Below are 14,694 nucleotides of genomic sequence, written 5' to 3' on the forward strand. Positions count from 1 at the left end.
CAGTTTTCAAGCATCTTCCCCTATAAGAGAAAGAAGTAGAAGTGAAATTCTAAAGCCTAGGGTCCTTCTCCTCAGCTTGTATCTCCCTTAGGATACATTTCAAAAATCTTTCACATGCTGTTTGCCTTTACCTTCCTTTCTAGCCTCAATACCCAGTTCACTTTTTAAAATTTGCCCCAACAATTTATTTACTCTGTAACTTAAAATGATCTAGTGTCTGAAAAAACAGACTGAAAGAAACTGAAAATTCTAGAATTCCCAATGTAATCAATTCATGGTTACTGAGAGAATATGGTAACCATGTTTCTTCAAACCAAGGTCTAAAGGGATCATGTACTAAGACACCTGGCAGTGTTCCAGGACTCAAGACTTCTCTAGGTAAAACTGTAATCACACACCTTCATTTGTCTATGATAATATGGTTTATAGGGAGCCAAAGGGAAACCTGTACATCTGACGTAACATTATTTAAATTGAACAAAACAGAGAAGGAAAAGGGGGCTGCCAAAATATAATAGTGAACAACTTTAAGACTGGCAAACAAGGGAGGGGTGCCTGAGTGGCTCAGTCAGTTGAGCATCCAACTCTTGATTTCGGCTGAGGTTGTGATCCCAGGATCATGGGATATAGCCCTGACTGGGGCTCTGAGCTGAACATGGAGCCCACTTGAGATTCTCTCTCTCTCCCTCTGCCCCTCTCCCCAGCTCGTGCTTGCTCTCGCTCTAAAAAAAAAAGACTGGCAAACAAAATTCACCTTTAAAAGAAGCAATGGAATAATACTGGGCAATGAGAAAGAATGAAATATGGCCTCTTATAGCAACATGGATGGAACTAGAGAGTGTTATGCTAAGTGAAATAAGTCGTACAGAGAAAGACAGATACCATATGTTTTCACTCTTATGTGGATCCTGAGAAACTTAACAGAAGACCATGGGGGGAGGGGAAGGGAAAAAAAAAGTTAGAAGGGAGGGAGCCAAACCATAAGAGACTCTTAAAAACTGAGAATAAACTGAGGGTTGATGGGGGGGGGGGGGGGGGGGAGGGAAGGAAAGAGGGGAAAGTGGGTGATGGGTATTGAGGAGGGCACCTGTTGGGATGAGCACTGGGTGTTGTATGGAAAACAATTTGACAATAAATTTCATATATAAAAATAAATAAATAAATAAATAAATAAATAAATAAATAAATAAAATTTAAAACATAAGGAAATAATTTTTTAAAAAAAGAAAACAGAAAGAAAATCCTACAGTTATGACATCTTGAAGGGGGAGGAATTGTTTTAAAGAAGGGACCAGCAACAAGAAATTCTGAAATATTAAATAACTAATAAAATGTGTCCATTAAATTTAGCAATAAAGACATCTTCCTAAGAAAAAAAAAGAAGATGTTCTGGAATGAACTTTGAGTTCTACTATATTTAAATTATTTTAGCTAAATCCTCAATGAAAAATCTCTAGACTGGGGTGCCTGGGTGGCTCATTCCATTAAGCGTTCGACTCTTGATTTTGGCTCAGGTCATGATCTTGCATTTTTGAGTTTAAGCCCCTCATCAGGCTCTGAGCTATCAATGTGGAGCCTGCTTGGGATCCTCCCCCTCTATCTCTGCCCCTCACCCACGCATGCCCCCCCTTTCTCAAAATAAAAAAAAACTTTAAAAAAAAGAAAAATCTCTATACTTGCTAAGAAATGCAAAAAAGAGCAGTTAATTTCAAATAAGTGTAACTGCCAAAGACAAATTTTCAAAAATGGGAAGAATATTAGAGAATAACATGCATATTTACTAAAGGTAATACTAACAAAATCTAAATGCTATATCCCAGTCTACTACATCATAATATTTATTTTAAAGGTATTTAAAATGAGAGTTTTTAATCTTTTATTTATGTTATTGAAACTATAAATGTGATTCCTACTTCCCTGATCTTCAAACCAGTAGTAGATACATATCTTACAAGGTGTTAAGTAAATTTTTAAAATACAGCATCATCTAAATCAAATTTCCTTCCAATAAATGACAAGAAATTGTAAAAATTAAAGTTCCCAGTAAAAGAGCTTTTAGAATCAGGTATTTTGTATTAGGAATACTTAAAATCTTAAGCAGAGAAAGCTATATTTAATATGGTTAAAAATGAGGTCTGATACATATTCCTAAAGAGAGAAAATCTATTTGTAGTAAAATATAAAATTTTAAAAGCACCCTTCTTCTTCCTCCTCTTCCACACACTGAAATGCATACATACATACCAGTACAAATAGGTATAGTCTGGGACTATGTTAGGATCAAAATCAGTCTGGAAATACCTAAAAGGTATGACACTATCTGTGTCCAGCCTGGATGAAGGTGGAGCTTCACGAAAGCATAAATGTAGACTAAGAAATAGCTCCTGGCTACCTACAAGAATTCATAATTTAAGCATTTAACATTGAACAAGAATAAAATGATTCAAGGTGAACTTATTTTCCATATAAAATATAATCAACATCTGTCCTCAACAATATAAAATCATGGCTATGAAGGATACAAAGAATATTACAGGCTCTCTTCCTGAAGACAGATCATTTAATAGAGGGGGAAAATGCAAGGCTCATTACAATTTAATTGATGCAAAAAGTTAAGTAACAATACAAACATAAGTTAGGAAGTATTACAAGGTAGCATGTGACTAAGTGGCAAACGAGTAGTATGACAGATTGTCAAGGATTAGAATTCTCTGGAAAAGTTTTAGAGAAGGTGAGAAAGGAACTTGGTCTTTCATTATCCCATAATGATTATAGGATATGGATCAGTAGGAAAGAAGTCTCTCCAGATGATGAAATGAAAATACATCAAAGCACTGAGGTGGTCATTAATTCCAAGACATGAAAGTAAAGAATTAAGAATCACAACTTTGAAATGGAAAATAAAATGAGGGAAGCCTCTAAGATACAAACATCCTCACTGAAAGATAACTAAAAAAGAAACATAAGAGTTCTGAAGCATTGCAGCTGAAAGAGGAAATGACAAATACAGATAAGAACTGAAAAAATATGGATACCATTTAAAAGTTTTGATAAGTGGGAATTTAAAGGTGCTTTTCTCAGGAGAAAGGAAAAGGTAGTTAATGTTATTTCAAGATCTATTATCGCAGTCAGCAATATATAACTATATAGTCAAGATCTTTTGAAATAAAACTTATGCAATTACTAATAAGGGGCATCCTGGAGACTGGCAGAAACAATATGCCAAGAGCAGATCTCACCATCACCAGCTATGATTCCATCAGCAAAATACAAAACTTTCAGAGTCTTGATGTCCTCTTCTCTTAAAAAAACAAAACAAAAAAAAACCTGGAAACCTGAGTATCAAGCGAGATTTAATTATAACTCTTTAAATAATAAAGGTAGAATGAAAATGAAAATAAAACATACCCAAATTTGTGGGACACAGCTAAAGCCATGCTGTGAGGAAAGTTCACACCATCAAGTCCATATATTAGAAATGAGGAAGTCTCAAATCAATGATCTGAGGTCTGCCGTAAAAACTTAGAAAAAGAGCAAAATAAACCGAAAACAAGCAAATGAAAGGAAATAAAGATCATAAATCAGTTATATTTAAAACAGAAAAACAAGGGCACCTGGGTGGCTCAGTTAAGCATCAGACTTCCACTCAGGTTATGATCTAACGGTTTGTGATATCAAGCCCTGCATCAGGCACAAAGCCTGCTTCAGATCCTCTGTCTCCCTCTCTCTCTCTGCCCTCCCCTGCTCCTGCTCCCTCTCTCTCTCTCTCAAAATAAACTTTAAAATAAATGAATAAATAAATAAAATAGAAAAACAACAGAGAAAAATCAATGAAACAAAGCAGGTTCTTTGAAAAGATGAATGAAATTGACAAACTTCTAACAAGACTAACCAAGAAAGGCAGAAGACACAATATAACCCTATTAGGAACGGAACAGGGAGGGATGCCTGGGTGGCTCGGGTGGTTAAGTGTCTGACTTGGCTCAGGTCAAGACCTCACACTCTGAGTTCAGGCCCAGCATCCAGGCTCTCTGCTGACAGTGCAGAGCCAGCTTCAGATCCTGTCCCCACCCCACCCCCTTCTCTCTGCCCCTCCCCTCCACCCACATCATTTCTCTCTCACACAAATAAAACATTAAAATTAAAAAAAAAAAAATAATGGAACAGGGAATATTATTACAGGCCCCAAAGACATCAATATAAGGGAATATTATTAACAACTTCATACACATAAAAATAACAACTTAGAAGGAATGGATCACAAAACCACCCGCTACCACAACTCACCCAATATGAAATAATATTAATAGCCACATAACAACTAAGGAAATTAAATCTGTAATTTTAAAACTATAAAAAAGAAATCTCCACACTCATATGGTTTCACTAAAGAAGTCTATCAAACATTTAAGGAAGAATTAACACCAATACTATACATACAGTCTCTTCCAGAAAAAGGAGGGAACACTTCCCAATTAATTTTATGAAACTATTATTACCCTGATACCAAACTAAATAAAGACAATACAAAAACCTACAGACCAAAATCCCTCGTGAATTTGACAGAACATCTACAAAAAAAATCTACATCTGTGATAAAAGACTGAATGTTTTCCCCCCATCACAAACAAAGCAAGGATGTCTGTTCTCACCACTCTTATTCAAATAATGTTACAAGTCCTAACCAGCATAAATAAGGCAGCAAGAGGCAAACAGACTAGAAAGAAAGAAATAAAACTGTCTCTATGTGTAAATGACAAGATTTTCTATGAAGAAAATCCCAAGGAATCTAGGAGGAATCCCAGTTCCTAGAATAAATGAATTCAGTAAGGTCAAAGGACACAAGATAAACATACAAAAATCAACTGTATTTCCACATGTTAACACTGAATATGTGGACAATAAAATTAAAAATGCAATACAATTTACAATTGCTTAAAAAATGAAATGGGTTTAAATCTAGTAAAACATACAAGACTTGTATGCTGAAAACTACATAATGCTGATGAAAGAAATGAAAGAAAATATAAAGAAATTGGAAGAGATACCATGTCTATAAATTGGAAGATTCAACATAGTAGAGACTTCAATTCTCCCTAAATTGATATACAGATTTAATACAATTCCTATCAAAATCCTACCAAAATTCTCTGTAGATATAGACAAGACTATTCTAAAACTTATAATGAAAGGCACAGTAACTAGAATAGCCAAAATAATTTCTGAAAAAATAAGAATAAAGTGAGAGGAATAAGACTACTCTATTTCAAAACTTACATAGCTACAAGAATCAAGACTATGTACTAGTGCTAATAGGGAACCCAGAAATAGATCCACACAGGTATGTTTAAATGGTTTTTTGGCAAAAGGCAAAAGCAATTCAATAGAGGATAGACAACATTTTCAATAAACGGTATTGGAGCATCCATAGGCCAAAAAATTACACCTGATCTAAGTCTTATACCTTATACAAAAATTAACTCAAAATGGGTCATGGGCTTAAATGTAAAACACAAACCACAAAACTTTTAGGAGAAAAATAAGAAAACGTTTGAGATCTAGGGTTAGGCAATGAGCTCTTAGACTTGACACCAAAAGTATAATCCATAGGAGGAAAAACATAAAATAGATTTAATCGAAATTGAAAATTTTTGCTCTGCAAAAGACTCTGTTAAGAGGATGAAACAACAACAACAACAACAACAACACAACAGACTGAGAAAACATTTGCAAACTATGTATCAAGAAAGGACTAGCATCCAGAACATATTTAAAAAGAAAACTCTAAAATCAACGTAAACAAAATCCAATTCAAAAATGGGCTGAAGAAATGAAGAGACATTTCACTTGAGAATATGCAGATGACAAATAAGCCCATGAAAAGATGCTAATATCATTAGCCACTAGGGAAATGCAAATTAAAACCACATACCTGTGATACATACATACATATATACCTATCAGAATGTCTAAATAAAAAATAGGAACACTAAATGCTGATGAGGATGTGGATTGATCCCTCATAACATCTCTGGTGGGAATGGAAAACAGTACAGAAACTCTGGGAAACAGTTTAGCAGTTTCTCATTAAAACTAAACATGCAACTGCCATGTGACCCAGCAACTATACTCCTGGCAATTTATCCCAGAGGATTGAAGACTTATGTTTTCTTTTTTTTATATATATACTAAATATAATTTATTGTCAAATTGGTTTCCATACAACACCCAGTGCTCATCCCAACAGGTGCCCTCCTCAATGCCCATCCCCTACTTTCCCCACTCAGCCCTCAGCTTGTTCTCAATATTTAAGAGTCTCTTATGGTTTGCCTCCCTCCCTCCCTCCTAACTTTTTTTTCCCCTTCCCCTTCCCCTCCCTCATGGTCTTCTGTTAAGTTTCTCAGGATCCACATTAGTGAAAACATATGGTATCTGTCTTTCTCTGCCTTACTTACTTCACTTAGCATAATACCCTCCAGTTCCATCCACTGAAGACTTATGTTTTCATTAGGTGACATTTTATATTACTATACTGGAATGTTTATAGAAACCTCCTTCATAGTAGCCCAACAATGGAACTACCAGATGTCCTTCAAACAAAGGTGGTATATCCATACCATGGAATACTACTCAGCAATTAAAAGGAGCAACTCAATGACACATCCAACAACCTGGATGAAAGTTCCAGAGAATTTTGCTCCATGAAAAAAAAGCCAATTCCAAAAGGTTATATACTATGTGAGTCCATTATATAACAGTCTTGAAATGAGAAAATTATAGAAATAAAAAACAGATTAGTGGTTGTCACGGGTTAAGGAGGAAGTGAGGTAGAAATGAAGTGGATGTGGTATAAAAGGGAAACTTGTGGGATGCTGTGATGATGGAAATTTGCCTTCACAGTATCAATGGCAACGTCCTGGTTGTGGTCTTGTACTATGGTTTTACAAGATGTTATTATTAAAAAAAAACTGGATAGGGGCGCCTGGGTGGCGCAGTCGGTTAAGCGTCCGACTTCAGCCAGGTCACGATCTCGCGGTCCGTGAGTTCGAGCCCCGCATCGGGCTCTGGGCTGATGGCTCAGAGCCTGGAGCCTGTTTCTGATTCTGTGTCTCCCTCTCTCTCTGCTCCTCCCCCGTTCATGCTCTGTCTCTCTCTGTCCCAAAAATAAATAAACGTTGAAAAAAAAAAAAATTTAAAAAAATAAAAAAAAACTGGATAAATGGTACAGAGGATCTCATTATCTCTTAACTGCAAGACTGCACCTGAATCTTCAATTACTTCAAAATAAAAAGTTTAATTAGAAAATAAAAGTACACTTACTATTGCAAAATAAGTACAGCAGTTGACAAGCAATCCAACACCAATTAAATGAAGTGATCTCTTCAGCTCAAGTTTAATTCTGAAGATGACTGTGAATGAGTTTATAAAATATTTTCCTCACCCACACATGCACACAAAGCAACTGTAATGCAGTTCAGACAGAAAAACTGATATTTCTCTAAACATGTGACAAAAGTGTCCAGAGACCTGGGCTGAATCAGTGAGAAAAATCCTTGTCCAGGATCTATCAAAGAAACTGGCTGTGTAACTTTCCACACATCACCTAATCTCTCAGGCTACAATCTGAACTCTGTTTCTACAATCTAATTTAAGAGCTTAGACCAGTAATTCCCAAACTTTTTGGTCTCAGGCCCACATAGAGCTTTTGCTTACCTGGCTTACAACCATTAATATTTACAGTGTTATTAATTAAAACAGAAATTTCTTATTTTTTTGTTTATTTATTTTGAGAGAGAAACAAAGACAGCAAGCAGGGGAGGGAAGAGAAAGACAGAATCCGAAGCAGGGTCCATGCTGTCAGTGCAGAGCCCAACACGGAAGGGGGGTGGGGGGGGGGGGGGGCAGGCAACCATGAGACCATGACCTGAGATGAAACCAAGAGTCCCAGAGACTGAGCCACCCAGGCACCTCTAAACAAAAGTACACACATTAGCCCTCAGAATGGTGAGGTCATTCCACATCATGTAGCCTCTGGAAAACTCGTTTTACACTCATAACAGCAAGAGTGTGAAAAAGGCAAATAACAGCTTGGTATTGTTACAAAAATAATTGTGACCACACTTTGGGAACCACTGGCTTACTATATCAAGTGACGTAAATATATAAGTGATTTTAAAAGTATAAAATATTGTGGGTGCCTGGGTGGCTCAGTGGTTGAGCATGCCACTCTTCCTCTCTGGTCATGATTCCAGGGTCCTGGGATCCAGTTCTGCCTCGGGCCAGAGCTGAGCAGGGTGTCTGGGTAAGATTCTCTCTCCCTCTGCTCCTCTCCCCTGCTCTCTCTCCCTCTAAAGTAAAAAAAAAAAAAAAAAAAAAATTTAAAAAAAGTATAAAACATTGAACAAATTAGTCACATACATCATTTTAAGGTTCAAGGGTGCCAAAGCAAAAAAACAAAAACAAACAAAAAAGGCTCAAATCGTAAAGAGTAAGGGAAGAGTATACAAATGTAAAATATTACACTACTATTGCATTAATCTGTGCCTCCAAAACCGTTACAAAAATGATGGATCCACAATCGCTGTTTCAGATTTAACTTTTGGCTAGACAGAGAAGCCGTGCAAAAAACTCCCAGCCACTCCAGCAACGTGGGGTCGGGAGGCTGGGGAGTCCGCCCTGTGCCTCCGCTTCTGGCAGCGGGAACAGCCCCGCTCCCTGCCTCCCGCGCTAAGAGAGAATCCCTTCTCCCAGAAGGGTCGGACCATCCGGCCTCGGGAGCCCGGGGATGACCGGCCGAGAGGGCAATGGGAGCTGAGGAGCGGCGCGGCTCACAATCCCGGCCACGACTGGACGGGGCCTGACTGTGTTAAGGGGCCCCAAGCTCCGGACTGAGGAAGATACGCTGGGACCCTGGGAAAGGCGGGGCGGCGGCCCGGGGAGTCGGGCCCAGGGTGGAGGGGGCAGCGCTTGGCAGCGGAGGGGTCGTGAGGAGTCGACAGGGACTCACCAGATGCCGCGCCACCTCAGAGGTCATGGTCCCGAGCGGGAGCTGAGCGGAGGCTGGGGTCTCAGCGAAGTGGGGTTTCAGCCCGGGCCCCCGAGCGTAGCGTCCCGACCGCGAAGGGTGCAAAGGGGCGCCGGGAAGAGTTGAACGCGCGGGGCGCGGACCGGAGGCGGTGTAACGGGCGAGGCCAGCCTCCGCGGGAGAGGGGGGTAGGGGTGTCCGGGGAAAGGGGAGGGGCCAAGTCTAGTAGCCTCAGTGACGCGAGGGCAGAAAGCCAGAGGGCTAAGGCCCCGCCAGGCAGGACGCGCGACATTAACCGCGCCAAATAGTTGCGCGCGTGCGCGAAGGGAGCCTCTCTCAAGAGTATCCCCTCGACGCCTCAGAAGACTACAAACCCAAGCGGAGGGAGAGTGACTGGAAGAGATTCAAGACCTTAGGAGAAAGACGCGCGGAAAAAAACTCAGCCAGCAGGCGGCGGGTGGGTGCAGTGATTGCCGGCCCGCGCTAAGGCCGGAAGTGGGCGGGCCATGGGGCGGGGGGGCGTGCCCGCCGACGGCCGGCCTGAAGCCGCGCTAGCGGCCAGCGCGGGGACCGGAAGTGGGCGGTCTTGGGGGGGCGGGGTGAAGCCGTAGGGGCGGGGCTGTCGGGGGGGTGTTCCCCAGGGGCGCGGCCCCAGTGAGGCGGTGGCGGCGTCTCCTGCCGAGGACGCTCTGGCAAGAATCCACTGGAGCCAGGCGGTTGGACTCTACGTCCCTCAGAAGCCAGTGTTTTCAAGCGGGCCGCGATGGGGCCGGGTTGAGCCACCCGCCGCGAGAGGAGCAGGGCGGCCACGGATGGAGGGGCCCGTGGAGCTCAGCCCAGAGGCCGTGCTGCGTTTCCTCGCGGAGCGCGGGGGCCGGGCCCGGCACGCCGAGCTGGTGCAGCACTTCAGAGGTGCTCTGGGCGGCGAGCCGGAGCAGCGCGCCCGCGCCCGCGCTCTCTTCAAGGAACTGGTCAATGCCGTGGCCACGGTGCGCACCGACCCTGCTGACGGCTCTAAGTACGTGCACCTTAAAAAGAGGTTCTGCGAGGGACCCCCCCAGTCAGAAGCCGCGCCCTCGCGTGACCTGCCCAGCATCTCGGTGACCGTAGAGCCAGAGTCCAGTAGCGGCGCCCCAAGGACGCCCGACGGCCGGGTCGAGACCCAGGAAGGCGGCTTATGCCCAGAGGTGGCGTCTCCCGAGGCGTCCTCGGGTCCAGACTGCGAGCAGAGCCTTGGGGAGACACCGGCTGCCGCGCTTGGGCCGCCAAGCCTGACTGGCGACAGCCTGAGCGGGCCGCCGCTGAGCGGCGGGGCCCGGAGGAAAAGCTCTCAGCGCGAGGTCCAGCCTTCCCCCCGGGGACCGGACCCCGGGCCCAGCGAGGACCTAGAGCCCCCAACCCATGGCTGCGAGGAGACGGACGCGGGCAGCTCCCCCGGCGGCGGCGTCACCACCCCAAAATCTACGCGCCAGAACCTTAGGGACCTTGTGATGGGCAGCTCACCGCAGCTGAAGAGGAGCGTCTGTCCTGGGGGCAGCAGCGCGGGGACCTCCTCTGGGGGAGGACGCGGCAAAGGCGGGGGCGACTCAGACAGCGCATCCGTCGCTTCGTCGTCGGCAGAGGAGGAGAGCAGCGGTGGGGGCTCCGTGACGCTGGACCCTCTGGAACACGCCTGGATGCTCTCAGCCTCTGACGGCAAGTGGGATAGCCTGGAAGGGTTGCTCACCTGTGAGCCCGGCCTGCTGGCCAAGAGGGACTTTATAACTGGCTTCACCTGCCTGCACTGGGCCGCCAAGCATGGCAGACAGGAGCTCCTTGCCATGCTGGTCAATTTCGCTAACAAACACCAGCTGCCAGTGAACATTAACGCCAGGACGAGCGGAGGTTACACTGCCCTGCACTTAGCTGCCATGCACGGGCACGTGGAGGTGGTGAAGTTGCTGGTGGGGGCTTACGACGCAGACGTGGACATTAGGGACTACAGTGGGAAAAAGGCCTCTCAATACCTGAGTCAGAGCATCGCTGAGGAGATCAAGAACCTGGTGGGAGCCCTGGATGAGGATGATGGAGAGAGTGCCACTGGCAGCGGGGGTGGGCGATGGAGGCTTTCAAAGGTGCTCCCTTCACACCTCATCACCTACAAACTCTCACATGTCTTAGAGGATGGAGGGGATCATCACCATCACCATCACCATCACCACCACCACCACTTAACTGAGGGATGGGCTGGAGGCAAAGCAAAGGATCCAGGTCGCAAGGCCCCCGGCAGCTCTAGTGGACGAATAAAACCCAGACTCAACAAAATCCGCTTCCGAACCCAGATCATCCACACTACACCCTCTTTCAGAGACCCAGAGCAGCTACTGGAGGAAGGAGAGGAGGAAGAGGAGGACCGGGCTCTTAAAAGCCACTCATCTTCATTCAAATTGAGACCGAAGTCCAATGTATTTGGGTAAAAATAATTTCTTTTAGAAAATTCTAGGTTTATTTGTTTTCAGGAATAGAATACTAGGAGGAGGCAAGAAAGTAAGACCAGATAAGAGGTTAAATTCTGCATTCTGACTTGGGAAGTTGGAATGGGTGGGAGGAATTACCATAACCTAGCATTCTGGGTGAAGTAAATTTCCAAGTGATTTCATCAAACCTTGCCCTAGGCCTCTTTTCCATATGCCACCCCTCTGCCCTGGAGTCCCTGTTTCTGAGGACTGGAAATGTATTTAAATTGGGTGTACAGAATTGATGATTAAGGGATCCTTTGATTTTACCATTACTGGATGCCATGCAAAGTAAGGAATGTTGCGCTTTTATGTTTCTGTTTTTAAAAGTGGTTACTCTTCCAAGAGTGACAAGAAATGCAAATTGTAATGAAATTTTAAGTGTGAACAAAACTACATACTGCCCTGCTTTTTGTTTTTTGTTTTTTACTAATTACATTTGGCTTTAGAGTAGATACAGTAGAGATACTACTGAAGGTCAGGTCAAAGTTGAAATACAAAAAGCTATTTAGAGAATAATGAGTAAAAATGGTATCCTGTTTGTATTAGGTAGTGCTCAGCTATTTTTTAAATAGCAATTTCAACTTTACTGAACTAAAGAAATAGGCAGCATTCACTTTTAAGTTAATCTGTACTCTGGTTTTCTTTTAACTGTCTCTAAGACCACTGCACTTAGTGTTAAGGTACATTATTAATAACTACACAAAATTTTATTTAAAGAAAACACTTGATGACCTATGGTACTTTTAAGTAAAATGTTGCTTCTGGTTCTGATTCTCAGTAATTTGTTTTGCTAGTCTAACAGTCTAAATTTGTTAGAGTTTTTATTCTGGGGATCATTTGTTCTATTTGACATGACCCTATTTGGTGGTGCTTAGAGTTGAATTGCCTACAGAAGCTGTTTCTGGTTTAGAGGACTAGCAAAAATTGGCATAAATGCTAGTCAGCTTATGCTTCTGTGAAGTAATTATTAAATCAACTTAATGATTCTCACATAAGGTACACTTTTTATTTTATTAATAAAATACATTCATAGTCTGTGCTTTGTACAATGTTTGCAAATATTTCTAATACTAAAGACTTTCAATTTTTCAGTGTTTCCTTGAATCTATTAGAGACATACAGTGAAGTTACTGAAAAGCTGGATAGTAAATCTACCCAGTTAAAAATAGCACTTTATAAAAGGGAAAAGAGAAGAGATGGAATTATATCTTTATTTAAATGCTGCTGGCTATTGAATTCCTTTGTATGTAAATGAAAAATGCCTTTCATTAAAATTAAGGGTGTAGTCCTTAATTACATTTCATTCAAATTTGTTAGAGTAAATGTCTTTATAATTATTATAAAATTTAACTCACAAGCATATTAAATCAATTTGTAACTAGATTCAAAACTATTTTGTGGGAGACTAATTCTAACAAGTCCTTCTCCCTTAGTCTTTTTGGTCTCATAATTGCTGAAACATAAGTACCTGCAGCCTCTAGAGATTAAGGAGTGAGTTAACAGCTTGCAGAGTGAGTGAACCAGTATATGAATCACACTGAATTGCAGAGTTTAGAGAGTTCTTAGATCTTTACTTTCCCAAGTCAAAGAAATTTGTACCAAGTTTGTTACACCTCTCTAGATAGCAATTGAATTTGTTTAAAGGTGTATCAAAAATATTCACATAAAACATATAAACTATTATCCATTTGTGTGCCTGTTTTGTTTTAGGATTATGGAAATGGACTGTGTACATTTGATAAGCACTTTTATGCATACATGTGGGTAAAAACAGTCTAATTTTGTATAAGTTAAAAGGGGGCTCTTTGAAGGTGAAAAGTGCCATTTGTTCTGAATCCTATACATATTACCTGTAGCTAGTGCCTGACAAGCTTTATAACTTCCCACTGAGGAATCTTACATTTCATTGACATGTGTAGTTAAAGTCAACTATAAAAAGTAGATACTTCAGAACCATCTAAATGTTCTATTGAAATCAGTATTAATCTTGAAATGTGTATGTTACTAACTAATTGCACAAAATCTATAATTTACTGGGTCTTTAGAGATTGAGTCAACACTTCATTTAACCTGATTTTCACACTAAGGATATTAGCTTTTCAATAAAATATACTTTAAATTTTCAAATTCATTCCTGAGAGGAAGAACTTCTAGCATTCCTTGTCATGATGTGCTTGTGTGCCATAAGTATATCATTTTCAGCTACTTAACTATACATTCCTCTAATTTTTCAGTTTCCAAGTTGAGATTATTAAAAGCAAATTATTCATATAATTTGATTTTGTGGAGTTGTGTCTGCCATTAATGGAAATATATATGTCAATTATTTAGATATTTGTTAATATGAAGCTGTGTGGTTAAAAAACCCAAGTTGCCCACGTGTCTTATAGGTACATTTGAAACTAGTGAATGCTTGTCACAATTCTCTTCACTTTTATGGTATGTAAAATGCAACTAGCTTATATAAATTGAAAATCTGGTACTATTTTATTCATGCCTGAAATCTTGGGGTCCAGGATGCCTCATCTCTTATATTTTAAATGAGTGAAACTTTGGGAGTTTAGAGTGTATAATTTGTAAAAATTTGTTTTGTCAAAATAAAAGGTTCACGCTAGACTTTTTCTCTGAATTGTCTAAATCTTTGTAGTCCTTTATAGTTCATACAATGCTTTTTGAAGTTCACATTTATTTGATCCCTTTCCTGTCCCTTAAAATTGAAAAGGGAATGAAAGCCGATGACTGTTCAGGGTCACGAAGTAAATAGCACTTAGTAAGATTTTGAGATTCAGTGCTGTTCCACATTATATTTTCTGCACTTCCAATTGCCTAATTTTGGCAAAACTATTGTAGTTTGTCTTCAATGATAGAGGAATCCACTTGGACAGAAGGTAGTACTTTTACCACTACCTTAAAAAAAAAAAACAACGCTGTAGTTCATGCACACACCAGCTAACTATGAGCCCTTCCTATCCAGACCAGATCTTAGGAAAGATACGGGAATACCTTTTTCAATTTTCTTCAGTATCCATTAATCTTTGGACATTAATGAGCCCATTTCCTCACCAAGGAAATACTTTGATCTTCATTTTAACGAAATTCACCTCTGTTCTGATGGCAAAGGGATGCATCAGAAACCTTGATGTAATTGTCAGCCATGGCTCACTTGGGAAG

At 41.2% G+C, this 14,694-nt stretch overlaps 2 protein-coding genes across 7 annotated transcripts in view; one reads left to right on the plus strand and one right to left on the minus strand.

The window, feature by feature from the left end:
• Positions 1-10,551, minus strand: part of SEPTIN10 (septin 10) — a 67,626-nt gene extending 57,075 nt beyond the window's left edge. For 2 of the 6 annotated variants that reach the window (XM_086701499.1, XM_086701505.1), the window contains exon 1: positions 10,529-10,550. Coding sequence is in view for 1 of the 6 variants with exons in the window: in XM_086701500.1 (XP_086557626.1) it covers positions 9,008-9,034 (27 nt within the window). In the remaining 5 variants the exon portion in view is untranslated. Of the gene's footprint in view, positions 1-8,198; positions 8,349-9,007; positions 9,472-10,528 lie in introns of those variants that run through there. The other 4 variants (XM_086701501.1, XM_086701498.1, XM_086701500.1 and 1 more) reach the window with 4 other exon arrangements.
• SOWAHC (sosondowah ankyrin repeat domain family member C) lies at positions 9,652-14,139 on the plus strand. Its single transcript, XM_025932578.2, has one exon. The coding sequence runs from the start codon at positions 9,838-9,840 to the stop codon at positions 11,479-11,481; it is 1,644 nt and encodes a 547-aa protein (XP_025788363.1). The 5' UTR covers positions 9,652-9,837; the 3' UTR covers positions 11,482-14,139.
• The last annotated feature ends 555 nt before the right edge of the window (positions 14,140-14,694 follow it).

The sequence above is a fragment of the Puma concolor genome, chromosome A3 (genome assembly GCF_028749965.1).
Source record: "Puma concolor isolate L17-30 chromosome A3, mPumCon1.1.hap2, whole genome shotgun sequence".
Classification (NCBI taxonomy): Eukaryota; Metazoa; Chordata; class Mammalia; order Carnivora; family Felidae; genus Puma; species Puma concolor.